The sequence below is a fragment of the Erinaceus europaeus genome, chromosome 4 (assembly GCF_950295315.1).
Source record: "Erinaceus europaeus chromosome 4, mEriEur2.1, whole genome shotgun sequence".
In the NCBI taxonomy this organism is placed as follows: Eukaryota; Metazoa; Chordata; class Mammalia; order Eulipotyphla; family Erinaceidae; genus Erinaceus; species Erinaceus europaeus.
Window position 1 is genome coordinate 54,822,234 of NC_080165.1, and position 20,919 is coordinate 54,843,152.

General features: G+C 46.5%; 4 protein-coding genes across 7 annotated transcripts; 2 read left to right on the top strand and 2 right to left on the bottom strand.

Annotated features, from left to right (window-relative positions):
- Positions 1-282: 282 nt before the first annotated feature.
- Positions 283-3,491, bottom strand: GPANK1 (G-patch domain and ankyrin repeats 1). Of its 4 annotated transcripts, none has more exons than XM_016194328.2 (4): positions 3,428-3,491; positions 2,779-3,055; positions 1,573-2,292; positions 283-892 (listed from the first exon to the last, which is right to left on the bottom strand). In XM_016194328.2, exons 3-4 carry the CDS (start codon positions 2,199-2,201, stop codon positions 442-444), a joined length of 1,080 nt encoding a protein of 359 aa, XP_016049814.1. In that variant the 5' UTR covers positions 2,202-2,292; positions 2,779-3,055; positions 3,428-3,491; the 3' UTR covers positions 283-441. The 4 variants fall into 4 exon arrangements, with proteins under 4 accessions (XP_016049814.1, XP_060045446.1, XP_060045445.1 ...); XM_060189463.1 differs by having other exon boundaries at positions 2,779-2,876; positions 3,428-3,461; XM_060189462.1 differs by lacking the exon at positions 3,428-3,491 and adding an exon at positions 3,189-3,417 and having other exon boundaries at positions 2,779-2,876.
- Positions 3,492-3,640: 149 nt separating this feature from the next.
- On the top strand, positions 3,641-8,809 carry CSNK2B (casein kinase 2 beta). Its single transcript, XM_007537154.2, has 7 exons — positions 3,641-3,792; positions 4,409-4,491; positions 5,277-5,379; positions 6,551-6,666; positions 7,099-7,174; positions 7,308-7,497; positions 8,352-8,809. Exons 2-7 carry the CDS (start codon positions 4,420-4,422, stop codon positions 8,440-8,442), a joined length of 648 nt encoding a protein of 215 aa, XP_007537216.1. The 5' UTR covers positions 3,641-3,792; positions 4,409-4,419; the 3' UTR covers positions 8,443-8,809.
- Positions 8,810-8,942: 133 nt separating this feature from the next.
- LY6G5B (lymphocyte antigen 6 family member G5B) lies at positions 8,943-13,270 on the top strand. Its single transcript, XM_007537174.3, has 3 exons — positions 8,943-9,467; positions 9,572-9,700; positions 10,285-13,270. The coding sequence occupies exons 1-3, from the start codon at positions 9,413-9,415 to the stop codon at positions 10,677-10,679; spliced, it is 579 nt and encodes a 192-aa protein (XP_007537236.1). The 5' UTR covers positions 8,943-9,412; the 3' UTR covers positions 10,680-13,270.
- A 2,055-nt stretch (positions 13,271-15,325) lies between these two features.
- LY6G5C (lymphocyte antigen 6 family member G5C) lies at positions 15,326-19,740 on the bottom strand. Its single transcript, XM_007537175.2, has 3 exons — positions 19,626-19,740; positions 17,303-17,470; positions 15,326-15,861 (listed from the first exon to the last, which is right to left on the bottom strand). Exons 1-3 carry the CDS (start codon positions 19,735-19,737, stop codon positions 15,698-15,700), a joined length of 444 nt encoding a protein of 147 aa, XP_007537237.1. The 5' UTR covers positions 19,738-19,740; the 3' UTR covers positions 15,326-15,697.
- Positions 19,741-20,919: the final 1,179 nt, after the last annotated feature.

A 20,919-nucleotide genomic window follows, 5' to 3' on the forward strand; every position in this document is an offset into this window, starting at 1 on the left:
ATGGAGAGAGGAGGGGAGGACAGAGAAGGGGAGAGAAAGATAAGACACCTGCAGTCCTGCTTCACTGCTTGTGAAGTGACCCCGCCGCAGGTGGGGAGCTGGGGGCTTGAACCAGGATCCTTACACCGATCCTTGCGCTTTGTGCCATGTGCGCTTAACCCGCTGCGCTACCACCTGACCCCCTCTAGATGCCCTTTTTCACTCAAGTGGGACTTGCATGTAGCGCCCAGACTTGTTCAGCTTCCCTAAAACAGCTTCTAGAAAAGTGAATTTAACACAAAAGAGAGACAAAGTTGATTTATTTCTCAACTCTCATCCCCCTTCCCAAAGGTACAGACTCACTGGCCAAAATGTGAAGGTTTGTCTAGACAGAACCAAGGAGTAGAGGTCAAGTGTCCAAGTCAGAGGCCCAAGTTCAGACTTAAGCAGACCAGGCAAAGGTCAGAATTCAAGGTTCATGTATGTCCTCAGATCTCGCTCCCAGGCCCTGTCCTTCTCTTCCTTCCTTTCTTTCTCCTTCCTGCTTTGTGTAACCACATTAGGGGCTCTCTCCTTCCCAGCCACAGCCCGGGTATCCCGAGCTGAGAAGTGTGTGACTCGGGGCTGGTGTCCAGATCTATAGCCTAATCCTTCTTGATCCCTCTTGAGAATAGTTGGGATAGGGTTGGCACGGCCCTCACCTCGGGGTCCCAGCCCCATTCCAGGTTCCCAGCCCCCCTGAAGCAGCATCTTGAAGCCTGGACTGGAAGTAGGTACCCCAAGGGGCAGTTTGGGGGGCTGGAGACCCTGGGACAGTGACAGCAGGTGAGCAGTAGATGTTTGGTGGTTAGAATCTTGGAAGTGGGCACCACAGGTCTCACAATACTGGGGGGGTGGGGAGGGAGAGTGGAACCTGCAGAGGAAGAAGAGAAACGGTTAAGCACAGGAAGAGGCTGATGCTTGAGGAATGGGAGGCATACAGTGACAAGTTGGGACAAGGTCCTTCTAGTCTTCCTGCTAAAGAAAAATTGCAGGGCTGGGAAGATAGCATAATATTTATGCAGGAAGACTTTTATGCCCGAGGCACTCACCAAAGCTCCCAAATTTAACCCCCAGCACCACTATGAGCCAGAGCTGAGCAGTGCTCTAGTAAAAATAAAAACAAAAAGAAGGCAACTTGCCTTTCTCTTCCCCCACCCCAGGCAGTGAAAGGCCTTGGGAATCATTAGAAAAGAGACAGCTAGGCCTCTTAGGCAAGGTATTTACTTTTCACAAGGTGACAAACATTGTTCTGTACATTACACATACTAGCCTGCTTAATCCTAACAACCCTATGAGAAAAGATACTTTTACTGGTCCCATTTCACAGATGAGGAAAACTGAAGCACACACATTAGGGTGCTCATTCAACTAGAGTCAGAATTTAAACCCAGGGATCTCATGTTCATATCTATTATATTATGCTGCTGTGTTAATCTACACTGGAAAATGAGGCACAGAACACTTTAGCTCTTTTCTGGAGACCATGGTATAGAATGGTTAGGAAAGGCAGAACACACTGAAGGATACGCATGAGTTAAGGTTTTCCCTCACCTGTTCTCTGGACTCGTCTCTCCGTGACTCTCTCTGACCATACGGGCCACTTCTGGGAAGCCTGCTTCTTCAGCTAGTTGAGCAGCATCCTTGCCACCCAGCTCACAGACCCCCACCCAGGCAGCCCCACGACCTAGGAGATAGCGTACAGCTGCTCGCTGTCCTGCTCGGGCAGCACACATCAGAGGGGTCCACCAGAAGGCATCGCGAGCATTGATATTTCCCCCAGCACCCCCAGACTCACAGGGATCCAATAGCTTTCGAAGTTCTGCCAGGTTCCCTTCCTGGGCTGCCTTCAGTATCCTCTGGGTCATTTTGTCCTCACCCTCAAGGGATCTCCTTTGTTCACGTCCTCCTGATGTTCCCACTGTCACAACTTCTGTTGTAGTATCACTCCTCCTCATTCTTCTTTTTTTCCTTTTTCTCTGATTGGCAGATTCAAACTGAGATCTCTGGGGTCCAGAGGAGATGCTCTCATCCCCTATCAAGGACTCATAGAAAGCTCTAGCTTCAGCCCCATCCAGGATGGGGTCCACTTTTACAGGCTGTCGTGGCTGCTGCTGTCCATCTTTCCAGAGGTCGCTATGGTTGGTGGCTGGAGTAAAGGTGATAAGAGAGGGCCTGGACATAGTTTTTAGGATAACTGAGAAAATGAGGCTATGCCTAAGGAAGACTGGTCCTTAGTAGATCCAAACGTCTGTTGGTCCTGCAAAGGCTTTTCTGGGATGAGGAAAAGTAGGGTTAGAATGAAAAATCCCCACTCGTACCCCAAATATGAACCCCCCCCATAGATCCTGTAAGACTTAAAGACAATATGCCATGTGGAAAAACAGGGAACCCTATAACAACTAGCCTTACTCTTTGCAAAGATTGAAGACTACAACTACTGGAGCAGTTCCTAAAAGGGTCTATCGTCCTGCCCTCGAAGAAATGGTGTCTTTCCCTTACATTTTGCCACCCCAGAAGACATATCATTAATAAAAACAATTAGCTCGGGCCTTGAAATCTTCTCCAATCCTATTTTGGGGTATCATCTTTCCAAACAAAAACAGACTTGACATTTCTCCCAAAGCAGGAGGCTGATTTCCATGGGAGGCTGGGGCTTGTGTCACTTGGCAGCTTCCGTATGGATAGCACCATTCTAAATGGGCCTAAACAGCCACATACAGCAAGCAAACACAAGCCTAGAAGGAAATAAGAAGTTACTTAAGGCGCAGGCGTGGATCCATCTTCCCGCCCTGGAATCCTTCCAACAGTATCCGTGCAGTGTCGCGTGCTCAGGAAGCGCGAGGACCCGGGAAGCCCTGTCGGTTGGGTTCCTGCTTTTACATAACGCCCCACAATGCTCTTCATTCCCTCAACGTGGCCCCCGCTCCGAGCTCATTTTCTGGAGCTGGGAAACCACTCTGCGTTAAGAAAGGCCATTACTCTGACCAGGGTTCGAAGGTTACACGTAGCGTCCGCAGAAGCCCCCATTCAAGCTCTAAGAACAAGTGGAGAAGTGCAAAGGAATGAACAGCAGAATCGCGGGTGCCACCGCAGGTTAGAGCACTGGGCAACCCTGATCCTCCATGACTCAGCTCAGCAGATGCCACCGAGCTCCCCCAAACCCTCACCTCCTGTCTTAAGAGGCCAGAACCCGGGGTGAAACATGGACGAAAGGCTCGACAGGCGATAAAAAACCCGACGAATTGGTCGGGGATGTGATCAGCCCTTAAGGAAGCAGGGGTACGCCGGGGTCCGGAGGTTTGCTAAGAGAAAGGGAACGCAGGACAAGACCCAGCCAAGTTAGCGCTCTGCCCCACGCTCCCTTCAATCTAGGAATCACAAATTTTAATTATCAAATTCTCTGGACCTGAAGTCTGAAGTCGGTACTGGACTTCCGCTTCCGGTGGCGTTTCAATGCGTCCCGCCCCCAAGCGTCCTCCTCGGAGACCTCGCGCACAAGGTCGAGCGCGAGTCATCCTGGGATTCGTAGTTGTCCATTCCCTCGTTTCGCCGGTTTCTCCCAACCGGAGACTCCATTTCCCTGCATCCAATGCGGCGCTCGACCCTTGGCGCTTGCGCGTTGCCCTCTTCCCCCACCCTCCTTAATTTCCACCCCCCCCACCCCACTTCGCCTGCCGCGGTCGGGCCCGCGGTCTGCGTTGTAGCAGTCTCCGCTGTACCTTAGGAGCAACAACTCCCCTTCCCCGTCCCACTCCCAACCACATCCTGCCGGTGAGTTCGAGGTCCTCGCCCTGCCGAGCCTCCTGTCCCTAAGCGCGGGACGTGGGGGTCTTTGCGCCGTGTTGTGGGGGTGGGGAAGGAAGTGACCGGGTCCTGCTCCGAGAAAGGGAAGGGGTGACTTGAGGGGAGGAGGCTGGATGAGGGGGCCCAGTGAAAGAATTGGCTGCCGCCCCGGGGGCCATGAGTAAAGGAGCCCGGCTCTTTGCTTGGAAACGGTAAACTTCAGAACCCCTGGGACAGACTTGGGCGTCCTGAAGCCGGTGGGGGTCGGGAATCTGAGCCACGAGCCCTGCCGGAGTTTACTTGGAGGGGCGAGGGGCCTCGCTTCCGGGGTGTCAGAAGTGTGGGTAAGACTTGGTGGGACCAGGACCTGGACCCGGACCTGGAGGGCTTCTCGAAAGTGGAGGATGTCAGTTTCTAATGTCAGTGAACAGGGATTGAAGTGTAAATAAAAAACATTGAGAAAACTGCTTCAGAAGGCGGGATCCAATCGTTTTAAGACAAAATGGCCTCAGATTTTTCAGTGGTTAGAGGACAAAGTGTGGGAGGAGGGAGGATCCCAGAGGTAGGGAGGGAGAGCTTGGCTTCTACTTAAATCGCTTTCCAGGTGACGTGAAGATGAGCAGCTCAGAGGAGGTGTCCTGGATTTCCTGGTTCTGTGGGCTCCGTGGCAATGAATTCTTCTGCGAAGTGAGTCCTCAGCCTCCTGCATGCACATCACTACGGAGGCTCCGGTTAGATACTCTCCCACACTTTCCCACACTTCCCTCACAAATTTACATAGTTTTTTCTCTCTCTCTCTGCCAAGAAGAAAGCCCCTTCAGTAATCTCCCTAACCTGTGGTGACATAGCTAGACTTGAGACTTGAGTCCCACCTTGGGCACTCTGCAGCAGTATAACATTGGACAAAACAACCTTTGATTCCTTTTTTAACTTACTGAAAGCTATTCTCAGTGACCATTAGAAGAGTCAAAATACAGAGTGTTAAAGTGTTTTGTAGCATACATAGCTGAATGTAAACATGGGAATATAACTGCTCAGTCTCCACCTTCCTCAGAATCAACTACCCCTACAGAAGAGACACAATTCATCTTAAAGATGGGGGCCAAGGATTTTTTAATCTTTCCAAAGGAGATTGCTTTACTATTTATCCTTGGAAAAGTCAATACTTACATGGCAAGATGGTGTTTGTGAACTAGAAAGAGATTCAAGTACTTCTGGGTGGGAGTGATGAACATAAGAAACAGAAGCAGTTGTGTTGAGAACAAGGTGGGGGTAGATAGCACAATGGTTAGCAAAGAGACTCTCTGGTTTAAGGCTCCAAAATTCCAGGTTTAATCCTCTGCACCACCATATACCAGAGCTGAGCAGTACTCTGTTTAAGGTGGGGGGGGGGTAGAAACTAGGCGTCCGTTAGAACAACCTGCATAGAATTCTGCAATAAGTTTTTCCTCTTGACTTCCATGTCCTGACAGGTGGATGAAGATTATATCCAGGACAAATTCAATCTCACTGGACTCAATGAGCAGGTGCCTCACTATCGACAAGCCCTAGACATGATCTTGGACCTGGAGCCTGGTGAGACACACTCAGGGTTGGGTGTGTGTGTGTGTGTGTGTATGTGTATACGTGCACGTGCTGCATATGCATGCTTTTTTTCCCTCTTGAAATTTTTCTTTTGGCTTTTTGATTGCTCTGATCCAAAATTTCTCACTTCATTCTGATTCCTCAGTTGACTCTTGCCCAGTTTGTTGACTTATGCTACTTGTTTCCACACTAAGATTGAATAACTCAGCTCTGGCTGGGTCTCATTTTGTGCTTTCTCTTCTACGTTGTATCTTTATGATTAGAGTTTCACCTTCTGCACTGACTTTTTTTTTAATGTTTTTTTTTTAAGAATTTATTTATTTATTCATGAGAAAGATAGGAGAAGGGAAAGAACGAGATACCACTCTGGTATGTGTGCTGCTGGGGATTGAACTCAGGACCTCACAGTTGAGAATCCAATGCTTTATCCACTGTGCTGCCTCCCAGACCACTAAATGTTCTTTTTTTACATTTATTTTATTTATTCCCTTTTGTTGCCCTTGATGTTTCATTGTTGTAGTTACTGTTGTTGTTATTGATGTCGTCATTGTTGGATAGAACGGAGAGAAATGGAAAGAGGAGGGGAAGACAGGGGGAGAGAAAGACACCTGCAGACCTGTTTCACCGCCTGTGAAGCAACTCCCCTGAAGGTGGGGAGCCGGGGACTCGAACCAGGACCCTTACGCCGGTCCTTGTGCTTTGTACCACGTGCACTTATGCTTAACCCGCTGCGCTACCACCTGACTCCCTGACATTTTTATATTTAAATGTTAAGGATAGAGTTGGGAGGGACAGAAAGCAGAGGTGAAAGAGGTGTAGCATGAAGGCAGGACTGTCTTGTGTTGGATGGGTCAAGGTCTAAGTTTGTGGGTCAAATACTTAAGTGATGTGATGGATGGGGTGAGGCTTAAAGATGGGTCCTGGGTAACTGAGTAGCCAGTAGCTCCTGTGGTGGACAGTTCCCTAAGAAAGCTATAAGATCCCCACCTGCAGAGGGAAAGCTTCACAAGTGGTGAAGCAGTGCTACAGGTGTCTCTCTGTCTCTCTCCCTCTTTCTCTCCCACCCTTTCCTCTTGGTTTCTGGCTGTCTCTGTCCAACAAAATAAATAATAAATAAAAGCTATAAGATACATGATTGCATTCACCTGGGGCCATCTTTCAGATGAAGAGCTGGAAGACAACCCTAACCAGAGCGACCTGATTGAGCAGGCAGCCGAGATGCTTTATGGATTGATTCACGCCCGCTATATCCTCACCAACCGAGGCATCGCCCAGATGGTGAGGCCTCTCTGTTCCCACCTCACTCCTTCTGAGGCAATAAGGGAAATAGGTTCCTGCAGTAAAGAGTCACATTTCAACTCTATTAAGTAATCTAGCTGAGAAGAAAAGAAATCTAGAGCCTGGGAATTAAATCCTGATTGAGAGTTGTGCAGAAGAGGATGTTTTCAGGGAGGGGGAGATAAGGCCTTGAATAGAAAATTGTTAAAGACTGCCTCTTCAGGAAACAAATAGTAAATGGCTCTGATGGTCTGCATCTGTCTAACTGGAAGAAAGCAGAGAACCCTAAGGGCCCATTTGGACCAGAAAAGGGGCCTCTGCACAGAGAAAGGCAGGAGGGTTGGAGGGTGGTGATATCGATTGGGCTGAGGAGGGGATTATTTCTTCTTTCCATAACTACCCACCAACCGCTTTCATTGTATTCACCCCCAGTTGGAAAAATATCAGCAGGGAGACTTTGGCTACTGTCCTCGTGTGTACTGTGAGAATCAGCCAATGCTTCCCATCGGTGAGTGCCAGAAAAGGCAGAGGAGGGTAGCATACAGCAAGCAGCTCCTTTGGGAAGGAGTCGGGTCCTGTGTCCAGAAGGGAGTTGGGCAGGTTTTGGGAAGCCTAGTCTGCTGAGTCTGGCTGTTTCTTAGGCCTTTCGGACATCCCAGGAGAGGCCATGGTGAAGCTCTACTGCCCCAAGTGCATGGATGTGTACACACCCAAGTCATCTCGGCACCACCACACAGATGGCGCCTACTTCGGCACCGGTTTCCCTCACATGCTTTTCATGGTGCACCCTGAATACCGGCCCAAGCGGCCCGCCAACCAGTTTGTGCCCAGGTGGGGAGCAAAGATAAGAGTCTAAGATTAAAGGAAGGACCTAGAGAACCCCCAGCCCCAGAGAAGGCAGGACTGGGGCTGAAGGAGTGGCCCACTGGCAAGGTCACCTGCCTGCCACACACATGGTCCAGGTTCATTCTGCCACATTGTGGGAGAGAGAAGGGAGTAGAGTGCATGGACCTCCCTTGAGACCTGCTTCTCCCACTTAGGACTCTTTGCTGAGGGATCTTGGGACATTTTTTAGCTGCTTGTATTTCCTTTTATTATCATTTTAATTTTCTTTATCAGAGCACTGATCAGCTCTGGTTTATGGTGGTGCCGGGGATTGAACCTCAGGCATAAGAGTCTCTTTGCGTAACCATTATGCTACTACTCCTCACCCTATTTCCATTTTCTTACCCATAAGCTAGGGATGATGACAGTTCCTCCCTGATGGAAGTATGTGACATATTTAGAGAAAAAAAAAAAATGACACTTGGTACAAATGAAGCACCATTTAAGCAATAGCTATTAAGTATCCAACCATTTCTCATTTGCCTGAGAGCCACTGTTCAAGTATAGTTTATCTTCCTGGATAATTCTTATCATGGTGTGAGGAAGAAAAGTTGAATTTCATATTGCATCAAGTACTGATAACATGCACCTATATGCATCCACATAGGTATTTTTAGAATTTGAATATTAATGGGTATATGTGATAAGTCTCCAGATATTCCTGGAGGAAGGAGTTGGGGAACAACTGTACTTAAGTACTAAGCAGGCCTGTGGAGTAGCTGGGAGGTGGGGGTGCAAGCCACTAGCAAAGTCAGGATGGGACTCACAGTACTACCTCTCTAACTTCTGCCCTGGCCCAGGCTCTACGGTTTCAAGATTCATCCGATGGCCTACCAGCTGCAGCTCCAAGCAGCAAGCAACTTCAAGAGCCCAGTCAAGACAATTCGCTGATTCCCCACCCTATTGGTCCCTCCGTCTTTGACACCTCCATTCCTTTCTGCCACCCTTCCGGAAACCCTCTATGGTTTTTAGTTTAAATTAAAGGAGTCGTTATTGTGGTGGGAATAATGAAATAAAGTGGAAGAAAAGGCAATGAGCAAGTCTGCTGGTGCTTGGAGTTGGGGAAGGGAGGGTTGATGATATGCTGGACCCTAGGAGCTCACATCCCAGCCACCCGCCCTGAGTTGAAAGCCAGCACAGATTTGTGTGCAGTGGATTAGCTGAATGGAATTCCTAGGACTGGCTATGGGAATGTACAAGGTCACAAAGAAAAGATCCAGAGAAGACTCGGATTTCAAATAAATATTTGCTCTTTTTAGATCATCTGTGATTATTTGTTTATATCATAAGGGCTGTAGCCAATGTTGTCAGTTTTTGTTTTACAGGAAAAATCCTAAAACTTAAGAGTTGAGAAGTGATAAGGTCTGGAATTACTGCTCAGTAGTGTATGTATGCCCCCTGCTGGGGAAACTGAGAGGATCCTCTCCAGACAAGCGCTGGCTTCCTGGTCACACTGTCCCAGCGCAATGGGGCCTGGTTCTGTTGTGTGTGGGACGATAGCAGATGGTTTCAGAGACCACCTGCCAGATGGTTAACCCATAAACCCTTGAGGGGCAGGAATCAACTTGGTGGTGGGGGTGGGGAACATGATATGCAGGACAAAGACTGTTGGGTAAAGTTCCAAGAATTGTTGCTGTTCAGGCCACTGCTCCCACGTTCAGGAACTGTACCTTGTGGGTGAGGACATTTTGTCCCTCCTGCCATATAATTTCCTCCCCCAACCAGGATTCTGTCCTAGGCAGGAATGATACAGTGATTTATGCTCATGCTCAGAATCACTGCACCTCAGAATCAAGGAGCATGGTGATATGAGAGGGATTTCTGGGCACCCCTCAGGGACTACTCTCCTCAGAATTCCAAGATGAAGATCCATATGCTAATAGGTGTACTGATCGTGGGCTTTGCAGTAGGGAAGGGTAAGTGGAGCCCAGGAGCAGGGAGGAAAGGGTGACTGGCTCCAGGAAGGTGAAAGAGGAAGGACTGGAGCAGACTCCATCACTCCTAACTTCCACTCTTCCAGCTCCTGTCCATGAAGTCCGGACCTGCCACCTCTGTCTCTTAGAAGACCCCTCTGTTGGCTGCATATCAGGCTCAGAGAAATGTACCATCAGCAGCTCATCCCCATGCATGGTGATCACTATCTTCTCTGGTGAGTCAGATCAGATCTCAGGAAACGGTTGCATGGGGCAGTCCATGCTTTGGTGTAACTCTTCTTGTGTGCCCTCTTTTTGTTGATTATATATGGAGAGAAACAGGAAAGAGAAATCAGCAAACTAGTACATGCACTGCCAGGGATTGAACTGGGAACATTATGGATGTGAGCTCCAGTGTTTTCCCAGTTGCTCTTGGCTAGTCTCTGCTCTCATAGCTAAGAACTACTTGTGATCTGGGATAGAAGAAAGGAAGATCTTTATTTTATTTATTAGTGAGAAAGATAGGAGGGGAAAGAAAGAACCAGATATCACTGCTATATATGCTGCCCCCCAGGGAACTCAGGACCTCATGCCTGAGAGTCCAATGCTTTATCTACTATGCTACCCCCTAGACCATGAAAAAAAAAAATCTTAGAAGGAGGGACATGGGGTTTTGAGACCAGCTAGGGTGATTTCTTTGACCCAACCCCACCCCCCACTAAAGGAGTCTGGGATGGAAGTCAAGTTGGAACAGGGAAGGGGTTCTAGTTTGGAGACTCTGGGAGGCAATAGAGATAATTAGCTGTCCCTTTCCCACCAGGTACTAAGATTCGCTTCTTCATCCGTGGCTGTGGACAATACAATTCTTACCGCTGCCAAGAAAAACACAACACCTACTTTCCAGAGTATTGGTATCAGGCCCAGTGCTGCCAGTATGACTACTGCAACTCCTGGTCTAGTCCTCAGCTTCAGAGCTTGCTGTCTGAGCCTCCTGACCGAGCCCTGCCCCTGTCTGAGTCCCAAATCTACCAGTTCTACCAGACCCTTAACCTCTCATTACCCTTACCCAACTTCCATGGTAGGAAGGAGCCTGAAGACCCAGACCCCTTGCCCACCCTGCCTCTGAACTTGGGTTTATCTATTACTGAGTTACGCCACATGTATTTGCTTCTTAACAGTTCAGGACTTTTAGTTCTTCCCCGAGCTGAACCCTGACATCTTTCTTTTCCTGGATTGTACTCTTATCCAGCATTCTCTACTAATAGCCCAGTATCTGCTGTTGGAGCACTCAAAATTCTCTGGTCTGTTATTTCTTAGTCGTCTTTTGCTTTGTACTTCCAGGTTTATTTCCCTTGAAGCCAGTTGGCACTGTACCCAGTACTCTCCTAAGAAAGCCACCATGTCTCTCCCAGACTGACTTGGGAGAGACATGGTGGCTTTCTTATCCTAGAATGTTCCATCGTTCCCCCCTGATCTTCTCAATGTGCACATTTCCCTTCTTTTGTTGTCAACCCTAGAGCTTCAGTGCTCTACACTGGCTTTTAGATAGAGAAAAACCACAGCACCAAAGCTTCCTTCAGTTTGGTGGGGTCCAGCCTTGAATCTGGGTCAAACACAAGACAAAATAGCATGCTGTCCTGATGAGCTACTTTGCTAGCCCTGCCACTTTCTTTCACATTTGGTTTTGTATCACTTCCTGCCCTATCTCCAGGACTCTGCCAGGCTGAACTAGTGGCAAGATGGATGACGAATAGACTTTTTTCTAACTTGGCACTCAGGCGTCAATCACTTGTTTCTATCATCCCCACTCCCACCTGAAATTGCTGCCTTATTTCTTGTTCCAGTCCCTGGCCGCCTAAGTTCTGTGTCACCAAGCCTGTACCCATTTCCATAGGTGCTCAGGGCGAGGAGAGGGTTCCTGCCCGGATCTGTTCTATATCTCCAGGTTCCCTTCATAATAAAATCAACTGAGCAGGGGCCAGGTGATGACACACCTGATTAAGTGTGCACATTACAGTGTGCAAGGACACAGGTTCAAGCCTCTGGTCCCCATCTGCAGGTGGAAAGCTTCATGATGGTAAAGTAGGGCTGCAGGTGTCTCTCTGTCTCTATCTCCCCTCTCCAATCCTCTGTCTCTATCCAATAGTAAGTAAATAAAAAAAATTTAAAATAAAATCAGCTGGGCAAATTCTGTGTGATACTGTTTAGAGGGTCAGGCTCAGATGTGGGTAGGTGTAAGCTGATTAAAGAAAGTTAATTGAGGGAGTCAGGTGATAGTGCAGCGGGTTAAGTGCATGTGGTGTGAAACGCAAGGACCGGCATAAGGATCCCAGATCCCGGCTCCCCACCTGCAGGGGAGTCGCTTCACAAGTGGTGAAGCAAGTCTGCCTCTCCTCTTTCTCTCGCCATTTTTCTCTGTCCTATCCAACAATGCAATAACAATAGCAATAACAATAAAAAACAAGGGCAACAAAAGGGAATGAATAAATATTTTAAAAGTTAATTGAGTGTGGGCTCAAACAGGATTATAGAATGCTGCCCACTACACTTGTGGCTTCATTCTGGCCAGTGCCAAAGGGGTTACAGCCATCATATCCCCTATTCAGAGATGAAAGCATGGAGACTGACTCCACCCAGTCATAACTCCTCACAAAGCCTGGAAACTTAACCCTAAGTGAATTAAATGGGAGAAATTTTAAATCCTGGCACCCAGCAGCCTTTTATAGGATCCCAAATTGAGGGGTTATAGGTCACTGATACACAGGTGGGGTTGCACTAGTTGGGTTTTTTTTTTTTTACTTTATTATTTATTCCCTTTTTGTTGCCCTTGTTTTATTATTGTAGTTATGAGTGATGTCGTTGTTGGATAGGACAGAAAGAAATGGAGAGAGGAGGGGAAGACAGGGGAGAGAAAGACACCTGCACAGGTGGGGAGCCGGGGGCTCGAACTGGGATCCTTATGCCAGTCCTTGCGCTTTGCGCCACCTGCGCTTAACCCGCTGTGCTACCACCCAACTCCCACTAGTTGGGTTTTTAAGGGGCTGGCAGACAACTAGGGACACATGTACCATTTTACAGCTTGAATCAAGTTTCTCATTCAGGGAGAGAGTCACTACAGCACCAGTGCCACCTGACTCCCACATGGTGCTGCCGCTTGAGCCTGAACCACACACGCCCAACTTGGATTAGCTCTGCTCCAATCAAATTTTTCATTTTAATATTTTATGTTCAAGTTGAAAACACACAAAACTGAGTATTCATAACCCAACCTTATAAACAGTAAATGGACACACTGCTCATGGCCAGATGTAGTGTTAGCACCAAAACTCATCTAGATGAGTACAGGTGGCGTCTCCCCTTCTGAATCGCACAACCCAGTGTTGAGGTTTTAAAATCTCCCCCCCTACTTTTCCCTCCTCTCTCGATTTCTCTCTGTCCTATACAATTAAATGGAAAAAATGGCCTCCAAGAACGGTGGATACATAGTGCAGGCCTGAGCCTCAGCAGTAACCCTGGAGGCTAGAAAAAAAAAAGATTATTAACATTAGAGAGGAGAGGGAGAGAACCAGAGCATTACTATGGCACATGCAATGCCAGGATTGAAGTTGGGACCTCTTTTATTTTATTTATTTTTTATTTTTTAATTTTTTAATTTTTTATTTAAGAAAGGATTAGTGAACAAAAGCATAAGGTAGGAGGGGTACAACTCCACACAATTCCCACCACCCAATCCCCATAACCCACCCCCTCCCATGATAGCCTTCCCATTCTCTAGCCCTCTGGGAGCATGGACCCAGGATCGTTGAGGGTTGCAGAAGGTAGAAGGTCTGGCTTCTGTAATTGCTTCCCCGCTGAACATGGGCGTTGACTGGTCGGTCCATACTCCCAGTCTGCCTCTCTCTCTCCCTAGTAAGGTGTGTCTCTGGGGAAGCTGAGCTCCAGGACACATTGGTGGGGTCTTCAATCCAGGGAAGCCTAGCCAGCATCCTGATGGCATCTGGAACCTGGTGATTGAAAAGAGAGTTAACATATGAAGCCAAACAGGGACCTCTTTTAAATTTAATGCTCTAGTCATCACACTAGCTCCTGAGCCATCCCCCCCCTTTTTTTTTTTTTTTTTGGAAGGTTTGGACAGAGATGACTTGAGAAGGGAGGAGGCAGATAGGGGAAAAAGACACCAGAAGGGGCCAGGCAGTGGAACACCTGGCTGAGTGCTGAGTGCACATGTTACAATGTGCAAGGATCCAGGTTCAAATCCCCACAGAGGGAAAGCTGCAGAGGGAAAGCTTCACGAGTGGTGAAGCAGGACTGCAGGTGTCTCTCTCTTCCTTTCCCCCTCTCTATCTTCCCTTCTCTCTGGATTTATCTCTGTCTCTATCCAATAAATAAAATAATTAAAATATATATTTTTTAAAAAACACCTGTAGACCTGCTTCACAGCTCATGAAGTGTTCTCCTTGCAGGTGGGAAGCAGGGGCTCAAAACCAGGTCTTCATGGTAATGTGTGCGCTTAACCAGCTGTGACCCATCAGCCCCCCTTTTTATTAGTTTAAAATTTTTAAAATTTATTTTAGATAGAAACATGGATCAAGAGGGGAGGGGGAGGGGGAGGGAGAGAGAAAGAGAAACATCTGCAGCATGGTTTCACCACCTACAGGTGGGGACCAAGGGTTTGAAACCAGGTCCTGCATATTGTAATGTGTGTTATAGGAGATCCAAAGATTTATTTATTATAAGAGAGAAGAGGGGGTCGGGCGGTGGCGCAGTGGGTTAAGCACATGTGGCGCAAAGCGCAGGGACCGGCGTAAGGATCCCGGTTCGAGCCCCCGGCTCCCCACCTGCAGGGGAGTCGCTTCACAGGCGGTGAAGCAGGTCTGCAGGTGTCTATCTTTCTCTCCCCTTCTCTGTCTTCCCCTCCTTTCTCCATTTCTCTCTGTCTTATCCAACAACGAATTGAGTCAACAAGGGCAATAATAACCACAACGAAGCTACAACAAGGGCAACAAAAGGGGGGAAAAAATGGCCTCCAGGAGCGGTGGATTCATGGTGCAGGCACCGAGCCCAGCAATAACCCTGGAGGAGGAAAAATAAAAATAAAAAAAAAAAAAAAGAGAGAAGAGAAAGGTAGAACCAGAGTATCCCTCTTGTACTTGCAAAACTCAGGATCAAATATGGGACCTTATTCTTTTATTTTTTCTTTATTGGGATTAATGGTTTACAGTTAACAATAAAATGCAGTAGTTGGTACATGTGTAACATATCTCAGTTTTCCACATAACACTCTAAGCCTCCACCTAGGTCTTCCTCTGCCATCATATTTCAGAATCTGCCCCCGCCCCACAACAGTCCTTTATTTTGGTGCAGTACGCCAGGGACCTCATTCTTAAGAGTCAGAGATGTTATCCACTGTGCCACCTCCTGGAACACTCTATGACCCTGGTTAATGGCCTGTGTTCTGGCAGGATACATCAACAGTAATTTTCAGACCATACACCTCAGTTGGATATACAAAGAGGTCTTTAATGGGTCCTATTTCTGGGTGCTTTTCCCTGAGCAAATGTCCCACTAGATTGAGTGTTTCTCCCACAGAGTACCCATTCTCCTTGGTCTTATGTTGTTCACTCTTCCCACTCCTACAGTATACTACATATGAACGTAGGCCCTACATAGCTGTGAATCTGACGCATTTGGGGATGTTCACTACCCTTTTGACCTTACCATGGGGGGCTTTTCAATTCCTTTTTACCTTTTTTTTTTTTTCTAAAGCTGAGTCAAAAACATTGACTCAGGGTAGGAGCAGAGGTGGGAGTCTCTTACCCCACAATGAAGCAGGAAGTCAGAACCACATCTTCAGCCTCAATCAGAATAGACATACAAATAATACAGTTAATACATCAGTTTATTGGGGAGAACACCTAGAGACTTGGAACCAGAGATAACTGTGGTGGGAGAAAGTCAGAAAGCAAAGCAGGGCAAAGATGAAGCCTAGAGATGGGAGCAGAAAGGAAGAAAGATGTCAGACTGAGGACTTGAAGAGAAAACTCTAGAAAATTCAAGACAGTGCGTCTAGGGAGGGGCAGAGTGGGAGTCCAGGTGTCAAGCAGGAGGTAGGTAGAGCTGAGGCCCAGTGAATAAAGGGAAGCAGAGATGGAGGGAGGGATTGAGTTCAGGTGGCAATTAAGATAATTACTGGAAACTGGCAGGCTTTTACTCCAGATGTCTCCACAGATGTTCTAAGTAAAGTAGTTCACTCTGTTCTGAGGATTATTGCAGAAGTTCATGAAGCAGCACCGAGAGAACATCCAGAAGCCAACTACTGGAGAAGCACGGGTATAGGAGCAGTCACTCATTTGCTCCTTGCGCCGGCAGTCACTCACCAGGATTTCAGAGCCAGTGCCTGGTGAAGGAGGGATAGTGGAAGAAGAACACCGTTCACTGATATTTTATAAATTATGAGGGAGAGAGATTTTTTTTTGTTCCTGTGTATATTCATATTCACTGCTTCCTCGATTGAGAGTGAAAAATTAGAAGCACCCAACATTATATATGCTAAAGTGATGCTCTGGTTTCATAAATAAACCATAAAAAAAACCAAAAACAGAGGCAAGTATAGAGGCCAGGAAACAGCTCACCCCTAGAACACACATAATGCTTTGTGTGAAGACTTGGGTTGGAACCACACAGGAGCTCCGTGGATAGTGGAACGGCACTACAGTGTCTCGCCCTCTCCCCTCACCCCCCCTTTTTTTTTTCCCTCAATAAGGAACAGAAAATTTAGTTAGGGCTGCCAAGTGATGGTGCAGTGGTAGAATTCTGGACTTCTAAGCATGCTGTTTCAAGTTTGACCCTTGAAATCACATATGCCAGAGTGATACTCTTGTGTTCTCTCATTTTCTCTCCCTCGCTTCCGTCCCCTCTCTGCAGTAAATCTTAAAAAAAAAAAAATCGGAGTCGGGCTGTAGCACAGCAGGTTAAGCGCAGGTGGCGCAAAGCACAAGGACCGGCATAAGGATCCTTCCTCTCCTCCCTCTCTGTCTTCCCCTCCACTCTCCATTTTCTCTCTGTCCTATCCAACAACGACAACAATAAAACAACAAGGGCAACAAAAGGGAATAAATAAATAAAATAAATATTTAAAAAAATCAGTGAAATAATCCAACCTGTTAGGAGACTAATTTGAATTTCCAAAGTTCTAGAGGTCCCAGGTTCAATCCCCAGCACCTCCATAAGCCTTGGCATATCCCATGTGCCAGAACTGAGTAGTGCTCTGGTATTTCTTTCTCTCTCTCTCTCTCTCTCTCTCTATATATATATATATATATATATATATATATATATATACACCCTTTTTTGTTGCCCTTGTTTTATAATTGTAGTTATTATTGTTGTTGTTATTGATGTCATTGTTGTTGGATAGGACAGAGAGAAATGGAGAGAGGAGGGGAAGACAGAGAGGGAGGAGAGGAAGATAGATACCTGCAGACCTGCTTCATTACCTGTGAAGCGACTGAAGCGACTCCCTTGCAGGTGGGGAGCCGGGGGCTTGAACCGGGATCCTTACTCCGGTCCTTGCTTTTTGCACCACCTGCGCTTAACCTGCTGTGCTACCGCCTGACTCCTCCTTCCTTCCTTCCTTCCTTCCTTCCTTCCTTCCTTCCTTCCTTCCTTCCTTCCTTCCTACCTTCCTTTCTCTTGTTAAAAAAAAAAAAACTTAGGTGGACAAGATAGCTCACTTGGATACTATGTTTGCTTTGTCTTGTGCACAACCCAGGTTTAAATCCAGCCCCCACTGCACTGAGGGATGCTCCAGTGGTGTGGTGTTTTTCTCTCTTACTTACTGTTCTTTATGTAGAGTGTCATGCAACTGCTGCCGGGTGGGGCAAGACAAATGTCAGATCCCAGAAGGCATCCTATCTCCTTGGTCTCCAGGAGGCACCGATAGCAGCGCAGGTATTTAGGAAGCTGAGCTGGTTGAGCTATGTCTTGATAGATTGGCATGAGCTGACCTAGAACATAGAGAGAAGCACTAACCCCAAATCCCTATTCACCCAAGTTCCAAGTTGATCAACACCAATGTTTCTCTCCACCGTTCTATCTCAGACCGTAAAATTACCAGTTCTTGGAGTTAGTGTATTGCACTAAAGTAAAAGACTCTGGGGTGGGTGGTGGGGGGAGAGTATAGGTCCTGGAAAAGGATGACAGAGGACCTAGTGGGGGTTGTTTTGTTGTGTGGAAAACTGAGAAATATTATGCATGTGCAAACTATTGTATTCACTGTCAAATGTAAAACATTAATCCCCCAATAAAGGAAAAAAAAAGAAGAAAGAAAAAAAATCACCAGTTCTTTTAAATCATCTGCCAGAAACTTTAGTCAGTTAAAAAAAAAAAAAACACCTCTGTTCTCTATTCTTATACCTCCTGAAACAAGGAACTCATTTATTTAGTTATTTATTCATTCAACATGTATTTGAGGGGTTAACATATAGTAAGTGTTGTAAGCATTTAAGTTCAAGGGTTAGACTGAGGTTGCCCATTCCATCCTTGAGCAGCCTTTTGAGTAGCCTCACTAGGATAATTATTCCTCTAGGACTTTGTTTCACAATCCAGCATCCCCTGCCCCCAACTTTCTCTCTCTTCTACATATAACCTACAGTTTTAACATTTGTATCTAATTTCTTATTTTTTAATTTTTTAAATTTATTATTATTATTTAATATTTATCCCCTTTTGTTGCCCTTGTTGTTTTTTATTGTAGTAGTTATTGTTGTTGTTACTGATGTCATCATTGTTAGATAGGACAGAGAAAAATGGAGAGAGGAGAGGAATACAGAGAGGGGGAGAGAAAGAGACACCTGCAGACCTGCATCACAGACTCCCCTGCTTGGGAGCCAGGGGCTTGAGCCAGGATCCTTGCGCCGGTCCTTTCACTTTGTGCCACCCATGCTTAACCAGCTGCACTACTGCCTGACCCCTTTTTAAAATGTTTTATTATATTTATTTATTTATTGTATAGAGTCAGTTATAAATTGAGAGGGGGTAGTGAGGGAGAGAGACAGAGAGATACCTGCAGTACTGCTTCACTTGTGAAGCTTTCTGCAGGTGGGGACTGGGGCTTGAACCCTGGTCCTAGCGCATTGTAACGTGTGAACCAAGTGTGCCACTACCCAGCCCCCCAACTCACTTTTAATTATACTATCTTTTTTATTTGTTCATTTCACAGCCACCAGCTTGATTGTGCTTTTTAATCTGTAATGCTTAGAAGCGAAATCATTACAGGACAAAATTATCGGTATTGTGAAGACAGAAGAGTTTAGGTCTCCCAGGGCCACATTCTTTGATTCTTTGTTTAGTGATTTTATCACTGGACAGATTAATTTTGAACTTTGTCCGCCTGAGCCCTCCCCAACTACATACCAAAATACCTTCCTCTGATTCCAGGCCCAAACCACATGTTAATAAGTACCTACATCCAGCAGGGCACTTGGTATGAGGCAGATCCTGAACAAATATTTTAAATCCTTTTCCCATATAGATGGTACTTTGTAGTCAAATGGGGTGGGGGTGGGGTCGTTTATCAGATTGGATTCAGTCTTGTTCTGGATTTTGGTGCTGCTGCAGTTTAGCATGTGCCCTGAACCCTCCTTATTTTGTTTGGCCCACAGATTTGAATATTTTTCCTTTAGTATCTTCTTTCATTTCTTGTATTTATTTATTAAAACACAATCTTTTGTTGTTATCACCAGGGCTATACCACTCTGGGTCAAATTTTTCCACATAGAAAAAGAGAGAGAAGGAGAGACAGCATAGCACCAGAGCTTCCCCCAATATGCTGGTAACTCCCTATGGTGTACTGGGGCCTTGAGTCTGGGTTGCACGCAAAGCAAGGCAAATGCCTTCTCAAGTGAGTTATCTCAGCAGCCAAAGCGTTCGCTTTCAGATCACTGCTGTTGACTGGAACAGCCCTCAAGTGCTCACTAGGAATATCCTTCAGATGGAATATCAGTCTATTGCTAGGGCATTATCACCACTGAGCCCACCCATCCTATCTTTCCTTTCTGGGCTGGGTTTACCTGTGAATCCTATACAGGTGTCCCTAGATACCTGTTGTCTGGGTTTCTCTATTCAGCAGGCTAGGAGACCCTTCTACCTAAAACCACTTACCAAATACCAAGCTCATCCTGGTCAGCACTATTAAGAGGATCATGTGCAGGACTCGGGGAATGCTTTGGAGGCCCAGGAGCCCTAGATTCCAGTTACTTCCAGGGCCTGCCATAAAATAAATGACTGCTTATCAGCCTCAAGTTCTGGGCTTTTATTGATGAAAGAGAAGTTGGCTAAGCGGAAGGAGAAAAGCAACATTCTTCTGGGGTGGAGATCTGTGCCAGAAAAGTCAGAGGAACAGAGTGTCCTCACCCACAGCCACTCTGGGTCCTAAGATCCTGGCTTGGGGACAAGGACCCAGCAACAGAGTGATGAAGAGGGAGTTCTCTTTTGTATCACTTAAAAGATGTTTATGGACTCACTGAATCAGATACTGGATATACAAAGTCTCTGCCCTCACAGAGCAATCTAATGGATATGGCAAGATGATAAGCAACAATAGTGTGTGTGTGTGTGTGTGTGTGTGTGTGTGTGTGTGTTTTCCCAGGAATGTTGGGCAGTAGAGATCACTTACCAAAAATAATTTCAACAGAGGAATTCTCACCAAATGTCAATGTTTAAGCACTAGTCACCCAAAATCTATTATTTTTTTAAAATTTTTATTTATAAAATGAAAACACAGACAAGACCATAGGATAAGAGGGATACAGTTCCCACCACCAGAACTCCATATCCCATCACCTCCCCTGATAACTTTCCTATTCTTTATCCCTCTGGGAGTATGGACCCAGGGTCATTACAGGGTGGAGAAGGTGGAAGGTCTGGCTTCTGTAATTGCTTCCCCGCTGAACATGAACTTTGACAGGTTGAGCCATACTCCTAGCCTTTCTCTCTCTTTCCCTCGTGGGGCAGAGCTCTGGAGAAGTGTGACTCCATGACATATTGGTGGGGTCGTCTGCCCAGGGAAGTCAGGTTGGCATCATGGTAGCATCTGGAACCTGTTGGATGAAAAAAGAGTTAACATATAAAGCCATACAAATTGTCGACTAAGCATGAACCTAAAGGCTGGAATATTGCAGATGAAGATTTGGGGCCTCCGTTTCGGAAATAGCTAGTAGGTCTATTTTAGGTATATTGCAAAGGGCCCATGCCTTTATTAGTTTTTGCCTAAGCCTGATATCTGATATGCAGGTGGACCCAAGTTATTGTCTGGGAGGATGATGCCATGATTGGAAAAAGGACTATAAAGCTGAATCAGGGAAGAGAGTAACTCCCAAATATGGGAAAAGTGTATAAATATTGTTGACTGTCAACCCCATCGATTTGATCTGGGGCCCATATTCAGCATAGGAGC